At 50.3% G+C, this 17,680-nt stretch overlaps 1 protein-coding gene and 1 long non-coding RNA gene across 2 annotated transcripts in view; one reads left to right on the top strand and one right to left on the bottom strand.

Moving 5' to 3' along the window:
• The window catches only part of LOC311427923, a 235,641-nt gene that overhangs the window by 10,736 nt on the left and 207,225 nt on the right, over positions 1-17,680 (top strand). The window lies entirely within an intron of this gene.
• LOC311427966 (olfactory receptor 14C36-like) lies at positions 3,196-4,128 on the bottom strand (the record flags this gene model as incomplete). The annotated part of the gene is made up of 1 exon (XM_084539542.1): positions 3,196-4,128. One exon carries the CDS (start codon positions 4,126-4,128, stop codon positions 3,196-3,198), a length of 933 nt encoding a protein of 310 aa, XP_084395668.1.

Below are 17,680 nucleotides of genomic sequence, written 5' to 3'. Positions count from 1 at the left end.
TTGCTCCTCAATCAGCTCAGTTGTTTGCAACAATACTGCAAAGCTCATTGGTCTGACATTTTTCTGACTTTGAGTTATCCACCCTTCTGTTTTATTTCCTATTTTCCTCAGAGACATCTGTTCTAATATTGCTCTGTCTTCTCCTCTTCAACAGACAAGCAAGTACAAAGTCAGAGAATGCCCAACATCAGCTCTGTGAGCAAGTTCCTCCTGCTGGCAGTCGCAGACACGCGCGAGCTGCAGCTCCTGCACTTCGCGCTCTTCCTGGGCATCTACCTGGCTGCCCTTCTGGGCAACGGCCTCATCCTCAGTGCCGTAGCCTGCCACCACCGCCTCCACACCCCCATGTACTTCTTCCTCCTCAACCTCGCCCTCCTCGATGTGGGATCCATCTCCACCACTCTAATCAAAGCCATGGCCAATTCTCTCTGGGACACCAGGGCCATTTCCTATCACGGGTGTGCTGCCCAAGTACTTTTTTAATCTTTTTTTTTTTGATGCAGAGTTTTCCCTTCTCACCGTCATGGCCTATGACCGCTACGTTGCCATCTGCAAGCCCCTGCACTACGGGAGCCTCGTGGGCAGCGGAGCTTGTGCCCAGATGGCAGGAGCTGCCTGGGGCAGTGGCTTTCTCAATGCTGCCCTGCACACGGCCACTACATTTTCCCTGCCCCTCTGCCAAGGCAATGCTGTGGACCAGTTCTTCTGTGAAATCCCCCACATCCTCAAGCTCTCCTGCTCAGATTCCTATTTCAGAGAAGTTTGGGCAATTCTGTTTAGCATTTTGTTAGCATTTGGTTGTTTTATTTAGAGGGTCATTACTGTGAAAGTCTCCCAATGGAATTACTAGAGAAGTTAATTTGAGGCCACGGTTATAGATTGGTTAAGAGTACTAAGATTTCATCTGAGTGACCTCTGACCCCTTTGAGGGATATTTCTTCCTTCTCTAACCCAGAGTCCACTTTCCAAGTTGTACTTTGTGACAGTTGATTTTTCTCCTGCTGTTTCATACTAATGACCAAAGCTCAGCCATCTCAGAAACCACACCTCAAACAGGACTTCCAACCCAGCATCCTTCCTGTGGTTTATCAGCTGACCAGACACAGTTGCCTCACCATCATCGCTCAAGCCATGGGCTTACCGCTGGCTTCAAACTCCTCGGATAGACATGACCAAGTTGTGTGCCTCCTACTTTCCGTTCCCATTGCAGTAGGGACAGAGAAATACATGTCCAGGCCTTCTTCCTGGATAGGGGTTAGAAGTAGGGTTTGGTGATCTGCTTATGGTGTCAGGTCAGAATTTAGCATATGGTCAAGCTCTGTGGGATAGGGTTATTTTTAGGGCTGGCCTGCGGGCAAGGTTTAATTAAAGCACTTTTAGCTAAGTGATAAAGACAGGGATTAGGGTGAGCAAGAAGTTAATGGTAAAGGCTTATGGGTTTGATCTTTGGCTTCAAGGGAAGTTCTGAGTTTAAAAGTAGTATATTACAGTTATGGTGAGGAGTAAGAGGGGTTAGAAACAAGGTAAGAGCCTGGCAGGAATGTTTTCAGAGTCAGTGTTGTAGCAGCATCAACCCTCGGACTTCTTAAAAAATTGTTAGTTTGTGTTGGCCAAGCCCCTCTTCCTTCCCCCAAAACCATACACCTCTCCTGTACAAGCTTCTCCTGACCTCCCCATGTCAGTCAACTTCTTAGGGGCAGCTTTCTGATGGCTTTCATGATCTCAGAGTATCTCTTACCTCTGATGGCTACTCCACGTCTGAGAGAGAAGTGGCATTGTAGTCAGGAAGGCAAAGGGCACAAAGGTCTGTAGGAGCACCCTGCATATCATGCCTAGCAGCTCTGCAACACCCCAAAAGTTTGTTATCTACCCACCAGCTTTGGATCTAGAATGGCTGCTACGGCTCCTGGATAACTGTTCATAGGCCTTCATGCAGGCTGCAGCTATCCCTGGGCATCTTGTAGGCAGTGGCCACCCCTGCATGGAAAACTGAAGGAAGCCCTGTTTTTTAGGAAAAAGCTGACACCTCTGACATGACACCCCTTGTTCAAGACCTGTTCCAGTCTGGGGACTCCTGGGTACTGCCAGCTGGTAGTCGAGGGATGACCTGTCAGCTACTTCAGAAAGAGCTCAGCTCACAATCTGCTTTACAGACATTCACTAAGGACTGGGTAAGGAATTTCTGAGGCACCTCTGAGCTCATAATACCACACCTACAAAACTCCCCTTTTATGGCCCAGGACCTGCCCAGGTACATGGGAGCAGGTTGTGATCCTTCAAGCCCATGGCACTGCTGCTAGACTCCCAGCCTCTCTGACACACAGGAGCCAATTACTTGCAGTCCTGTGAGGTGCTGTCAGCCATCAGCCCCATCGTGTGCTGTAGAGCCCCAGTGCCTGGGAACTGGGAACACTGATAAACTCAGGGGCACTAACAACTAACAGGGAATATCTGAATCAGCCCCAAATCCATAAAAATCCATGCTGAGTCTCTGCTCCCAACACACCGAGAACCTGTGGAAAGAAGGAAAGCATCGTGCCCCATTGGAGCCTCTTACTGGGGCTTGATCTTGACAGCAGCTTTGCAGGAAGGTCTCAGCCTTCAGGCAGTGCCCGGAGGAGATCCCCCCTTAGGAGGGAAGTGCTGCAGTGGAGGCCAGCTGTGCCACTGCCGTGCCCACTGCCTGTCCCTGCCTGCAGTCCCAGCACAGCCCCACAGCAGCGCTGGCACCAAGCTCCAGGAGCAGCTGGGCCTGACCCCACCAGCAGGGCTCAGCAGGACAGGGCGGCAGTGGCAAGAGAGCAGCTCTGCATGCCCCAAGCGCTGGTGTTCCCTGGCCGTGCTGCTGGGATGGGACTCTTTTCCTCTGCACCCCTGCACACGGGCACTGCCCCTGCAGAGCCAGGCCTGGTCTCAGAGGAAGGATGTCAGAATAAGATGGCAGTGCAGGCTCCTTCCTTAAGTTCACAGACAGACAGGCTCTTTTTGTATAGTCGCTGAGATAGACTTGAAAAATACATACCAAAGTGGAATTGGGATGAATAATATCATTTTAGTGGGTAACGTTAACCGAACTAAAACTAAGGAAATCGAGTAATAAAATTGCACACAAGCACACAAACAAAAAGAAAAAGACTATAGGCCGTTCCTATAACAAGTAACATTAGGACTCATCTGCAGAAGCAGACTGAGTACTTATTGTCCTGCAACACATCTAAACAGCAATTTCCACAAGGCTTCCTTGAGGTCCTGATTCCTCATACTGTAGACAAGAGGATTCAGTACTGGAGGCACCACCGAGTACAGAACTGCTATCACCAGGTCCAAGAATGGCGAGGAGATGGAGGGGGGCTTCAGGTAGGTAAACAGGACAGTGCTGACAAAGAGGCTGACCACGGCCAGGTGAGGGAGGCAAGTGGAAAAGGCTTTGTGCCTGCCCTGTTCAGAAGGCATCCTCAGTACAGCACTGAGGATCTGCACATAGGACACCACAATGAAAATAAAACAACCAAATGTTAATGTCAAACTAAAAAGAAGTGCACCCACTTTCCTGAGGTAGGCATGTGAGCAGGAGAGCTTGAGGATGTGGGGGATTTCACAGAAGAACTGGTCCACAACATTGCCTTGGCAGAGGGGCAGGGAAAATGTGTTGGCCGTGTGCAGGACAGCAATGAGAAAGCCACTGCCCCAGGCAGCTGCTGCCATCTGGGCACAAGCTCTGCTGCCCACGAGGCTCCCGTAGTGCAGGGGCTTGCAGATGGCAACGTAGCGGTCATAGGCCATCACGGTGAGGAGACAATATTCTGCTACAAGCAAGAAAACAAAGAGAAAGAGTTGGGCAGCACAGCCTTGATAGGAGATGGCCCTGGTGTCCCAGAGGGCATTGGCCATGGCTTTGGGCAGAGTGGTGGAGATGCAGCCCACGTCCAGGAGGGCGAGGTTGAGGAGAAAGAAGTACATGGGGGTGTGGAGGCGGTGGTGGCAGGCTACGGCACTGAGGATGAGGCCGTTGCCCAGGAGGGCAGCCAGGTAGATGCCCAGGAAGAGCGCGAAGTGCAGGAGCTGCAGCTCGCGTGTGTCTGCGAATGCCAGCAGGAGGAACTCACTCACTGAGCTGATGTTGGGCATTTGCTGGTTCTGAGCATGAGTTACTCAAGGATGAAAAAATCTTTAACAAATATGAAGACATACCTGAGGTAAAGTTCTTACATTTCTCACATAACTGCCCTGGAAACCATTTCAGTCAGACATTTAGCAGGTCCCTTTCTTGTGTTCTTCTTGATGCTGCCTGAGGGTGTCCGGGGTGGCAAGGGACCGTGCTCTGGGCAATGTGTCAGTCCTGCCCCACAGCCTGAGGTAAAAAGGAAGATGGGGTAATCTCATATTCAATCACCTGATAATAAAGAACTTTTCAATATTGTTGCTCCCAATTCACCCAACTGCAGAGCAGGGCTGCTGGGATTTATTTTTGTATTTTCTGTCTTTCTGCCCACCCCACTCTGTTTTGTAAGGCATAAGAACTGGGCATTTCAAGTGAAAACTTGTAGATCCTCAGATAAAGAGGATGATTCCTTCAGTGCCGAGTTTCATTTAGAGATGACAGCCATGCTTAGGCTCATTTGGCCTGTGCTGGTATTTATTGAGCTACAAAATTATTGCACTCATAGGTTCATAGAGACATGAAGTCATAGACTATCCCAGCTTGCAAGGGGCCCACAAGGATATTCAAATCCCACCCCTGAATCTGTACATGAAAACTCCAACAGGAATCCAGGCTCAAAGTGCCCATCTCCAGACCCCTCACACTTTCCCCGTACTCCCCTTCCCCCAAGCACACCGAATGTCGGTGTGCTGCTGCCAGGGGAGGCAAGGCCAGGGAGGGACAGACGGACACTCAGCAGACCCTCCTGTGCTGCAGCTCTGCCTGCAGAGGACGCAGCTCCTGCTCATTGCAAATGATCTGTGCTCTGCTTTGGCCTGCAGACACCTCCCAAAGACAGACAGTCATGTCTTCTGTAGCTGCTAAAGATCAGCTAGTATAAACTACAATCCTGACAACGAATTACCATGAAACCTGCCTCCCCTCCACTACAGGAGTATGCAAGCACACTGTGCAGAAAAAGCCTTACCCTTCACTTAAGTCAAGCCTCAGCCTTCCTCTTGAATTGCCCCTCATAATGCCGTTATCTAAAGCACTGCAGAAACAGAGAGACCCAACCTGACAGATGCTATCAGCCATTGGATGTGGCAGCTGTAGAAGACCCCTTTGCCAACCCCACCTGCAGTGCCCTGCTGCCAGAGCCTCACAGTGTCAAGAGCCTGCAGATGTGTCCTGCCACACGCTGCCCTCTGTTGTTGCGCTCCTCAGTGCCTCCAAGCCCTCTCTCCTCTCCTCTCTGTGTGCCAGCTGCGGTCAGAGCCCCCAGCCCTGCTGCGCTGTGCAGAGGAGCTGCTCCTGGCCACAGCTGTCTCTCTGCACCACGGCCCTCTTGCCACGAGATCTCTCTGTCCCACGAGCCCGGCTCAGCTCAGCAGCACAGCACCAGCCCAAGGCACTGCAATCACCCCTCTGGGGGCTTTGCTGTTGAGCCCACGAACCTCAGGCACTCACAGACAATTGAAGACATCTCTCCAGAAGTCCAAGTCAGAGGCAAGTTTCCTGCAGTGTCCCCCTGAGGGCCAGCACTCACACAGCCTCCCTTGGAGCTTGTTAGAGCAGAACACTGGAGGCAGTGAGGACAAGGAGACAAAGGGAATGTGAAGGTGACACTGATGTGTAGGAAAACTGGATGTGTGTCACCAAGAACAAGGGCCAGGCCTTGACCCATGTCCCCTGGGAAGGGAGATCCTTAGCAGTCACACCTTGCTCAGGGCTCTTCATGGAGCAGTAGGAGATGGGGATGTGCATGGCCAAGTGCAGGAGAATGGTACGACCCCTGCCTGGTTCATGGGTGGGGGCGAGGAGGCAATGAGGCCCTGGTGCTTTAACGATCAGCTGTCTCCTCATAGGCCTCAGTGACAGAGACAACAGCCATAGCCATGGACAAAAAGACCTGAGTCCTGATGGGACTTACAGCCTTTCCACAGCCTCCTCTCCACACCAGGCTGTCTGAGGGACTCCCGGACTTCCAAATCTTCTACTGCCAGATGCAGACCCTTCTGTGGGTAGTGTCACGTTCAATCTGAGCTGAGTCTGATAACTCAAATCTTCTTGGTGTTCCTGCTCTTCAGAAAGGAGCTCTGTAGGAAGCTGGCCTGGCTCCTGGTGAGCAGGCAGCACTGCTCGTATGGCATCCCTTGTGGTGCCCAGGCCCTCCTCCTCCTGGGTACTGCTCACTCAGCAGGGTCCCAGTCTGCCCTGATGTCTGTGGTTCCTCTTCCTCTGGTTCAGGATCGGGCTCTTCTCCTTGTAAATGTCAGGAGGTTTGTGTAGGCAAAATCCTGCAGTTTCTCAAGGTTGCCCCACACTGATGCTCCATTCTGTTTGCTGTTAATGTTTGCAGGCAGATGGCTCACCCTGACTATGCTGTTTCTCACAAGGTAACAGTAACAGAAGGTTGCAGGACGGTTTAGATAATACAGCAGGAACTATTTGAATGGAATTACAGCACAGAATCAGTGAAGGGTGGGGGATAGAAGGCTGCCAGATTCCACTTTTCTGTTCTTCCTTTTCATGCATGCTGTTACTTTGTCTGGAACTGCGTCCTATATACAAAACACTGCACTGTATCATCTAATAGGAAGGAAATTAAGTCTATCCCAGCCAACACATGGTCAATATCCATCTTATATTCCATACCATCTGCACCATGCTCAGCTCCAGTACTTTCCAATTAATCACCACCACCTTTTCTCAGATGATATACACACAGATATATCATGCCCTTAGTCTGTGAGTGTCCTGGAGTTGGCTAGGATCCAGATAATTTTCCTCCTAGTAGCTGGTATGAAGCTGTGTTTTGGATTTAGCATGAGTACTCAGTACTAAGGCCAGTCCTCTTTAATATCTTTATCAATGATCTGGATGAGGGGATCGAGTGCACCCTCACTAAATTTGCAGATGACACCAGGGTAGGTGCGTGTGTCAATCTGCTCGAGAGTAGGAAAGCTCTGCAGGAGGATCTGGATAGGCTGCACCGATGGGCTGAGGCCAACTGTATGAAGTTCAGCAAGGCCAAGTGCAGGGTCCTGCACCTGGGGCACAATAACCCCAAGCAGAGCTACAGGCTGGGAGATGAGTGGTTGGAAAGCTGCCAGGCAGAGAAGGACCTGGGAGTATTGGTGGATAGTCAGCTGAACAAGAGTCAGCAGTGTGCTTATGTGGCCAAGAAGGCCAACAGCATCCTGGCTTGTATCAGAAGCAGTGTGGCCAGCAGAGCTAGGGAAGTGACTGTCCCCCTGTACTCAGCTCTGGTGAGGCCACACCTTGAGTACTGTGTTCAGTTTTGGGCCCCTCACTACAAGAAGGACATCGGGGTGCTCCAGCAAGTCCAGAGAAAACACAAAGCTGGTGAGGGATCTGGAGTCCTACGAGGAGCAGCTGAGGGAGCTGGGCTTGTTCAGCCTGGAGAAGAGGAGGCTCAGGGGTGACCATTTTGCTCTCTACAGCTACCTCAAAGGAGGCTGTAGCGAGGTGGGGGTGGTCTGTTCTCCCACATGCCCAGTGACAGGATGAGGGGGAATGGGCTAAAGTTGCACGAGGGGTGTTTTAGGTTGGATATTAGGAAGAAATTCTTTACCGAGAGGGTTGTTACGCATTGGAATGGGCTGCCTAGGGAAGTGGTGGAGTCATCATCCTTGGAGGTCTTTAAAAGGTGTTTAGATGTTGAACTTAGTGATATGGTTTAGTGGAGGACTTGTTAGTGTTAGGTCACAGGTTGGACTCAATGATCTTCAGGTCTCTTCCAACCTAGACAATTCTGTGATTCTGTGATTCTGTGGGAAGAAGAGCTTGGCCAGCAGAAACATGATTTCATAGAAGTAAGATGGTTTATGTAATGTAGATGCTGCGGTACAACTGACGTAAAACAGTCACATATGGCCCTTTCCTTACTTGAAACAGTCATTTTAATCACTAAACATAAATGCTACTACAGTACTCTGAAAGGAATCATTTCTTTTTTTCCTCTTGCTAACCATAATGCCTTCCCTTAACACTAACATGAAAATGCTCTATTTAACCCTAGACTCCTTGGCAGACCTAAAAAACACTAAACCGTAGGTCTTGTTTATGCCTTAACCACAGACCTGACACCACTAGCAGGACAACACACACTCCCACTAAAACTTAGCTTATTCTCCAAACCAGAAAGAGAAAAACAGGTACCTATGGAGCAAGAGAGAGGTCAGCTCTCCCTCAGGATCTGATGGCCCAGCAGGAGGAATGTGACTGTGGCAGGGACTGTGAGGTCACTTCTGTCTCTGCACTTGATAGGGCAGCAGCAGGAATGTGTCACAGAAAGGGACTGTGAGGTCACTTGTGTCTGGAGGTGGCAGGTCACCCTTGATTTTGAGAAGTCAAGGCACTTGTTTGGCATGCTGACTGGGGGATCCCCTCTGCCTCCAGAGCCAGGAGGACCCAGGCAGAAAGAAGGCCCCAACATGGGTTGTCCTGTCCCTTCTGCTTGAGTCCATGACTGGGCAGCAGCAGGCACAAGGCTTGGCTGTGTCTAGCCAAGAAGCTGCAAGGCCAGCAGCAGGCCCCTGGCTTGGAAGCTGCTGCTGAGGTGACTTGTGTCTGGTTGGCTGAGAGGCCGCAAGGAGCCTGCTGGGTTGGGATGCCTACTTCAAGAGGGGTTTCCACCCTCATGGAGCTTTCTGTGGTAATAGGAAAGAGCAGGAGAGAAAAAACAGCCACAAAGTGAAACTTGAAGTGTAGCTCTGACTATGAGCTGGAAGAAATATCCAGGGGAACAACTGGTCTTGGTGGTAGAGACTGAGGAAAAGAAGGCATTATGTTCCTCAGGTTTTGTCATCAGGTTTTTTCCATACACCCATTAAAGATGATCATTCTTCTAAATCCTCTTTTATAAAAGTATTTATATACACTTTTTTTTTTTTTTTTTTTTTTTGTCTTTGACAATAGTACATGGATTGAGCTCCAGCTGGGCTTTGGACCTTCTAATTTTCACCTGCACAGTCCCATAACATTCAGGACACAGCCCCAGACAAACTGACAGCATGCATGAGAAGGAAGCACAGAAGAGGTGGAACCTGGCAGCCTTCCATCCCCTACTCTCCTGTGATTCTATGCTGCACTTTTAGTCAGCTTCTTACTCCTGTATTATCCAAACGTTCCATGCAGCTCCTGATGCTGCTATCTTGTCAGAGACAGCACAGACATGGGAAGGTTGAACTATCTGCCTGCAGACATGAACACCTGACAGAATGGAGCATCTGTCCAGTGGAATCTTGAGAAACTGCAGTAGTTTGCCTAAAGGAACATCTTGAACAATAAGTGCCTAGTCCTGTGCCAGAGGAAGAGGAACTACACATCAGGGCAGACTCTACTGAGGGAGCAGTGACCAGGAGGAGGAGGGCCGGGGCACCACGAGGGATGCCTTATGAGCTGTGGTGCCTGCTCACCAGGAACCAGGCCAGCTTCCTACAGAGCTGCCTTATGAGGAGCAGGACCTCCAAGAAAATCTGAGTTATCATACTCAAGCTCAGATCCAGTGTGGCACCACACAGAAGAGGGTCTGCAGCCCTCAAGAGGTACAGGTCTGGGAGTCCCTAGGACAGCCTGGTGTGGAAAGGATCAAGGGCTCTACGAGGGATCAAAGTCACAACCCAGGTCTTTGTGTCCATGGCTATGGCTGTTGTCTCTGCCACTGAGGCCTATGAGGAGACAGCTGATTGTTAAAGCACCAGGGCCTCATTGCCTCCTCACCCCCAACCATGTAGCAGGCAGGGGTCGTACCATTCTCCTGCACTTGGCCATGCACATCCCCAACTTCTACTGCCCCACAAAGAGCCCTGAGCAACCAGTCAAGGCAAAGGATCTCCCTTCATGTGTGCCATGCGACAACACCTGGCCCTTGTGATTGGCGACACACATCCAGTTTTCCTACACATCAGTGTCACCTTCACACTGCCTTTGTCTCCTTGTCCTCACTGCCTCCAGGGTTCTGCTCTAACAAGCTCCAAGGGAGGCTGTGTGAGTGCTGGCCCTCAGGGGGACACTGCAGGAAACTTGCCTCTGACTTGGACTTCTGGAGAGCTGTCTTCAATTGTCTCTGAGTGCCTGAGGCTCGTGGGCTCATCAGCAAAGCCCCCAGAGGGGTGATTCCAGTGCCTTGATCTAGGCCTCTGGTGCTGAGCTGGGCTGGGCTCCTGCAACAGATTAAACTCATTTGAAAAGGGATCCTGGTGCAGAGAGACAGCTGTGGCCAGGAGCAACTCCTCTGCACAGCGCAGCAGGACTGGGGGGCTCTGACCGCAACTGGCACACAGAGAGGAGAGAAGGAGAGAGGGCTTGGAGGCACTTGGCAGTGGGAGGATGCTGAGAGCTGCCTGCAGGACAAACATGCACAGCCCTTGACAAGGTAAGTGTCTGGCTGCAGGGCCATGCAGCTGCAGGTCCTGGAAGGGTCTCCTCCTGCTGGGTCTTGTTTCTGGGAGGGCAGTGGGCAATGCAGTAGGCTTTGAGAGTCCTGCTGGGTTGCAGTGTGAGGTGAAGAAGTCTGGCAGAAGCCCCTTGGAGTGCCCTAAGGCAGGTGCCCCCGGTCAGCCCAGAACACCCTGCCCTGGCTGGCCATGCCGGGCTCTCTGTCAGCTGCCCCGTAGCTCCTGCAGCCATGGAGGTGCCCCTTGGCAGGGCCCTGCTGGTGGCAGGGTACTGCAGGGCAGCGCTGAGCACAGCCGCGTGGGATGGGGTCTGTGAGCACGGGCAGGGGGAAAGAAGAGGTGGGTGCAGAGCAGCAGCTCCCTGCAGGGACAGCTGCAGGCAGCACAGAGGGGCAGGCGGCCAGAAGGAGCTGTTGGCAGAAACGCCATGGCAGGGGGGATTCGGGCACCTTGCGGCCATGCCCTGCACTGCAGACGCCTTCCCCTGGAGCAGCCCCTCCCTGGCCTCCTCTCCCCCTGCAGCCCATGGGCTGTGGGGCAGATGGGGGTAGAAGAGAAGGTAGAGCTCAAAGAGAGGCTCCCAAGTTCTGTCTGTGTGAGAACTTCACCTCAGGTGAGGTTTCTGTCCAGCTGCACATGGACTGGGGATTCTCTGCTCTCAGTTGTCTCCAGTTGCTTCTCAAGGAAACTCCAGAGCTGGGTGGTTCTGTGGCTCAAAGACAGGAAATACAGGGCAGATTAGAACACAACTTGTGGGCAGTGGCCTGTGTAACTCTGCATTCAGATGAGTTGTTTGAAATAACACTGAAAAGCTCATTGATCTGACCAGTGAACTGAACTTGAGCTTCCCCCATGTTCCTGATTCCTTCCTGCTGTATAGCAGAGAGGACTCCTCTGCAGCCTACAGCAGCCCCTGCTCGCAGTGCCACTCTCAGCCAGCACCAGCCACAGCTCAAGCAGGAGAGATGCCAAAAGATTTTCGTGCAAAGAGAGAGGCTCAGGTTACAGGGTGCTTTAAGAGACACAATAGGTTTTCCTCAGAGAACTCTGTTTTAACATTCTTCTGCATTTTGCTCTTTACCAGGAAAGCATGTGTATGGACAGCAAATGCCCAACATCAGCTCTGTGAGCGAGTTCCTCCTGCTGGCATTCGCAGACACGCGCGAGCTGCAGCTCCTGCACTTCGCGCTCTTCCTGGGCATCTACCTGGCTGCCCTCCTGGGCAACGGCCTCATCCTCAGCGCCGTAGCCTACAACCACCGCCTCCACACCCCTATGTACTTCTTCCTCCTCAACCTTGCCCTTCTCGATGTGGGATCCATCTCCACCACTCTAATCAAAGCCATGGCCAATGCCCTCTGGGACACCAGGGCCATCTCCTATCAAGGCTGTGCTGCTCAGGTCTTTTTCTTTCTCTTCTTTATAGCAGCAGAATATTTTCTTCTCACTGCCATGGCCTATGACCGCTACATTGCCATCTGCAAGCCCCTGCACTACGGGAGCCTCGTGGGCAGCAGAGCTTGTGCCCAGATGGCAGCAGCTGCCTGGGGCAGTGGCTTTCTCAATGCTGTCCTGCACATGGCCACTACATTTTCCCTTCCCCTCTGCCATGGCAATGCTGTGGACCAGTTCTTCTGTGAAATCCCCCAAATCCTCAAGCTCTCCTGCTCAGATGCCTACCTCAGGGAAGTCGGGGCACTTGTGTTTAGTGTTTCTTTAGTCCTTGGTTGTTTTGTTTTCATTGTTTTCTCCTACATGCAGATCTTCAGGGCAGTGCTGAGGATGCCCTCTAAGCGGGCCCGGCACAAAGCCTTTTCCACATGCCTTCCTCACCTGGCCGTGGTCTTCCTGTTTGTCAGCACTGGCATATTTGCCTACCTGAGGCCCCCCTCCATCTCTTCCCCATCCCTGGACCTGGTGGTGGCTGTTCTATACTCAGTGTTGCCTCCAGCAGTGAATCCCCTCATTTACAGCATGAGGAACCAGCAGCTCAAACATACAGTGAGGAAACTATTTTATACCTCTTCCTTCAGCATTAATAATGTGCATAAAATACTAATAGGATTTATGCAAACAAACACTCTTAGTGCAAATTCTTGAAAGTAATTTTCTTTATTATTATTTACTATATCTTGTGGCTTTGATTTAATGTTATTCTAAGCCTCCTAATTATTATCTTATTATTATTATGAAGTCAATAATTTCAAATACCTTTACAATCGATATTCTTGTTTAAATAAAGACAATAAAGAAACTGGGACAATTTCATTAGTTTCAACTGCAATCTCTTCCCATCGTCAGTGCCTCCAGCAGTGAACCCACTCATCTAAAACATGAGGAACCTGGAACTAACGGTTGCAGTGAGGACACTGATTGAATACATATTCTTCAGCTTCGTTGACTATAACAATAAGCTTATAATCAGAAACACCTATTTTTTGAAAACTTTAAGATACATTATTTTTCTTTTTATTTGTCTGTGTTGTTAGCCAGGGGAGTTTTACGTTAGATGTTAGGAAGAACTTCTTTACTGAAAAGGTTGTTAGACACTGGAACAGGCTGCCCAGGGAAGTGGTGGAGTCACCATCCCTGGAAGTCTTCAAAAGACGCTTAGATGTAGAGCTTAGGGATATGGTTTAGTGGAGGGCTGTTAGCATTAGGTTGGAGGTTGGACTCGATGACCTTGAGGTCTCTTCCAACCTAGAAAATTCTGTGATTCTGTGATTCTGTTATTTTCACTAGCTATTTTTTCAGATATAAATAATATTAATCTTAACCTCCTACTTGTTAAAGATTTACCTATAGAACCAGGCTTCCTGTGTAGGTAAACACAATAAAGAATCCAGAAGAAATTCATTGGTCTGAGCTGCCACCTCTTCCTATCCCCTCAGGAGCTGGGGGAGCACTTGCTGGGGCACTTGTGTTTTAGTATTTCTTTAGCCTTTGGTTCTTTTGTTTTCATTGTGCTGTCCTATAGCCTATGTGCAAATCTTCAGGGCAATGCTGAGGATACCCTCTGAACAAGGCCGGCACAAAGCCTTTTCCACGTGCCTCCCTCACCTGGCCATGGTCTTCCTCTTTCTCAGCACTTCCACGTTTGCCTACCTGAAGCCCGCTTCCATCTCTTCCCCATCTCTGGACTTGGTGGTGTCACTTTTGTACTCAGTGGCACCTCCAGCAGTGAACCCCCTCATCTACAGCATGAGGAACCAGGAGCTCAAGGTTGCAGTGAGGAAACTGTTTCTATATGTGCTTCTTAAGCATCAGTGCTGTTAACATTATTGTTATTTGTATCATATCATTTTTTGTACTTAGTATTATTATCATATTGTAATAACAATAATAATCCTTTAAATGCTACCATTCTATTTTAAGTAACTGACGAGAGATTTTCATTTCATTTTTCATTTTGATTATTTTCATAACTTTTGACATTGTTTTAATTTATTAAGTAATTTATTTACTTTGACTATGTCTTCTAATCAATCATATTGAACTAGGCTTCCTCTGTAAGTATAGACAATAAAGAAGACAGCATAAATTCATTGGACTCAGTATCCCTCTCTTCCCATCTCCTCTGATTCTGGGGGAGCAGCCCCAGCATGCAGGAGGGGCTCAGGGCCAAGAGGCTCACCGCCCGCTGGGCTCTGCCTCTCTGCTGCCTTCGGGTTGGGGCTGCTGCTTGCCTGGAGCCATGGCCATGGCCAGCAGCAGGACGTGGTCTTGTCACTGCTACTCCCTTTGGCTTCCTCATTGTTCTCTTGTGCTTTCACATTCAACTAAGTCTTCAGATCTCATGTATCTTGCTGTCTGTACAGTGGCATCTCTTCCATTGCACAGCTCTTCCAAAGCTGGTGGAAGGAATATACCCAAGGAACTGCTGCATGAACGGGCCTCTTGCTTTTCTGGCCTTCACTGTGGATCAGAATTTCAGAGTGCTCAGTGTAGTGCTGGACTGGGAGTTCCCTTCTTGGCTGGCCATGGCTCAGCAAACAATAACTGGCCTTGACTGGCCTGGAACTGTCCCGGTTGTGCTTAGTCTGATGGCAAATAACATGCTGGAGAGGAATGTGGAGCTGCTCTGTGGCTGGGCCAGGCCTCTTGTGCTGGCCTGGGAAGCGGGGCTGCCCCTGCGGGGCACAGGCACTGTGTGCTGGGGATCTGCCAGGCAAGAAAGCAGGGCTCCTGCAGCTTCACAGACCTCCATCTCTTGAGCCGGGTCTGGCCCCAGCGTGGGGACTGCTGGGGAGGCCCAGAGCTGCCTTTGAGGCAGCAGCTGCGGTGCCTTGCAAGGGGCTGGGGCTGTGGTGGCCGTGCCCAGAGCCCTGCAGCAGCCTGTGGTGGGCACTGCCCTGGGGACAGCACAGTCTGGGCTGCTGGGCTTGGCTGGGGAGAGGGCAGGGAGGTGGGGAGAGGTGGGCAGGGGCTGGGCTGGGCTGGGCAGTGCCCGGCAGAGGGCAACAGCAGCGTCAGAGAGCAGTGGCAGCATGCAGGGGAGGGCTCCCAGCAGGGCTTGGTGCTGCAGAGCCAGGGCTGCGCGAAGGGAGCCCAGAGCTGCAGGGGCAGGGGAGAGGAAGCCACTCTGGGCCCTTGCTGGCTTGGGCAGAGCAGGAAGGGGGCCCAGGGCATTCGTCCCCTCCCTGCAGCCTGCCAGCACATCTGCCGAGGGCCAGGGCGGCTGCTGCAGGGGCAGGGAGCTCAGCATGGCCCTTGCAGCCCCCTGCCCTGGGCCTGCCTCTGCCCTTGGCCTCAGCGCCGGCCTTGTCTGTGCTGGCAGGAGCGCTCTTGGCACGCGCTTCCTGGCCTCCCCTCGCCTGCGCACAGCTGCTGCCCACTCAGGCTGCTGCCACAAATGTGTCCTCACAAGCAGCACCACCCCTTGGGCTGCTTCTGCTGGCCTCCCCCACCCAACTGCCTTGACTCCTTGTCTCTGGTGGGCCCCAACTCCTGCACCGAATTGCATTCCTTGGCTCTCAGTGACGTCTCCCCTGCCATGATGGGACATGCTTTCCAGTGTGCCATCTACCAGACACAGCAATGAATACTATGAGCAAGACTAGAGGGGTCCTCCTTCCAGCCAAGGCGGGGGCACAGAGGAAAGGGACAATTGGGTTTACTGGACTGTGTATATTTAATGGCCTGACACATCAGACACACAAATGTATCAGGCTCTACTAGACACCGGTGCAGAGTGTACCCTGATGCCATCAAGCTACAAAGAGGCAGAATGCACATGTATTTCTGGAATGACGGGGCATCCCAAGAGATAACTGCACTGGAGGTTGAAGTGAGTCTAACAGGGAAGGAATGGCAAAAGCACCTGTTATAAATGAAGTCTTACTCAATCTGAATTTAGTAATATTTATAAAAGGCAAGCAAACAGTGCTGGGTGTCTGGGGAGTCTATGCTCTACCAAGATGCACACACGAAGATCAAACTTTCTAAACGTACAGAACATTGCTTTTATATATGCCTTTACATATGTACAATCAGAAATGGTAACAAACAATCCTTTAAGTCTATTACTGTTGAAGTCCATGAATGGGGGAGCATAGTTGGAGTTGGTAATCCTGGTTGAAGTGCTCCCATATCTTCCATGACTTAACAGTCTCCATTTTCCACTCCTTTTCTTGATTACAAACACCAGAGAGTTCCAGGGCTAGTTGTGGGAACAACATGTCTTGCTAGGAACTCGGCCTTCGGGCCTTATGTATCCTATTCTTCCCAGATCGAAGAAAACATATCTATCTCCTCTTCAAGGCCAATAGGGCCTGGGTCAAAAGGCATGTCACCAGGGGGCATAATAGCAAAGGCCTGCAATGGCACTAGTGGAGGGGGCGGGGGCGATGGTGTAGTAGAAGGATTGGTGGATGAGCCTGCAGCTCCCTCACTGTCTGGCAAACCACGTGTGTCTGACTGTGGTCCCACATGGCTCTTTAAGGCCTCAGAGACTGCTTGCCAGGTGCCGAGCAGTCCCACCGCAACCTTGTCATTTTTAGTTGCAGATTCCCACACCTTGACATCAATTTGGTTCCATATTTCAGGATCATAAACTGTCTAATTGTTAAGAAGGAGAATAAGCTGTAAGGTTAGCAGGACAGTCTTTGTTTCTAAGGACGTATGATTCCCCATAATGTGCAGCTGCTTACCAGCAAGGGGCAGTTGTGTGCGTGGCTCCGCTTCTCTCAGCTTGAGCTTCTTCCCATCTCCAGTGCGCCCATTTCCAGCGACTTTCTGTACGAGAGTCTCTGAGTGGTTTGCTGAGTTTGGCCAAACCTATCTTTATGAGGTGATCAATGTGCCTGTTCCCATCCTGGTCTCTATTCTGCTAGCCTGTCCCTATTAATTCCTTTTTCATTATGTCGGGACGTCTTTTTTCATCTTGAGGACAGGCTCCCCTCTTATACCCTTCGCCCCACAGCAGTCCTTTTCAAAAATAACTTTTCATTTGTCAAACAACTTTGCCCAGCAACAGCAAAGACTGGCTTCAGGAGAGGGAACTTTAAAGTTCCAAGAGGGCACCACCGGTGAGGCTTTGGCTAACCGAGTCTCCCTGATTGCCCTCCATGACCTTCGTTCATTAACTGGAGAGCCAAGGTATAGATGCAGAGCTTGGTAGCGTGGTTATGTGATGGACTTGTCAGCACTAAGGTAAAGTTGCCTGACCTGGGTGACATGTCCCAGAGCAGTGTCAGGCACATTGCAATTCTTTTTGCCTTCTGCATCTATAGCACAGGAAGTAGGACTTTGCCCTACTCCATTGACTGGGCAGGTCTTTTCACTTTACCCAATTTAGGTTTCCTTGGCTGGAAAGGGACGATTTCCCCAAAGAGGCCAAGCTCATGGGTACAGCTACAGCCACTTGAAGATATATTTTCTTTAGTTTTCTTCCTGAGTTTTCAACAGAAGACCCAAGAGAACCATGGATGTCCAGGTGTCTACTAAGATTAATTTAGAATGTCTCAGGATCCAATGGTCATTTCAATTTTATTTTATTTTATTTTATTTTATTTTATTTTATTTTATTTTATTTTATTTTATTTTATTTTATTTTATTTTATTTTATTTTATTTTATTTTATTTTATTTTATTTTTCCTTGAATTATCTTTGAAA

This window comes from Aythya ferina, assembly GCF_964211825.1.
Source record: "Aythya ferina genome assembly, contig: HAP1_SCAFFOLD_29, whole genome shotgun sequence".
Taxonomy (NCBI): domain Eukaryota; kingdom Metazoa; phylum Chordata; class Aves; order Anseriformes; family Anatidae; genus Aythya; species Aythya ferina.
Note: the sequence above shows the minus strand (reverse complement) of the source record. Positions and strands in the feature narration are given on the sequence as shown.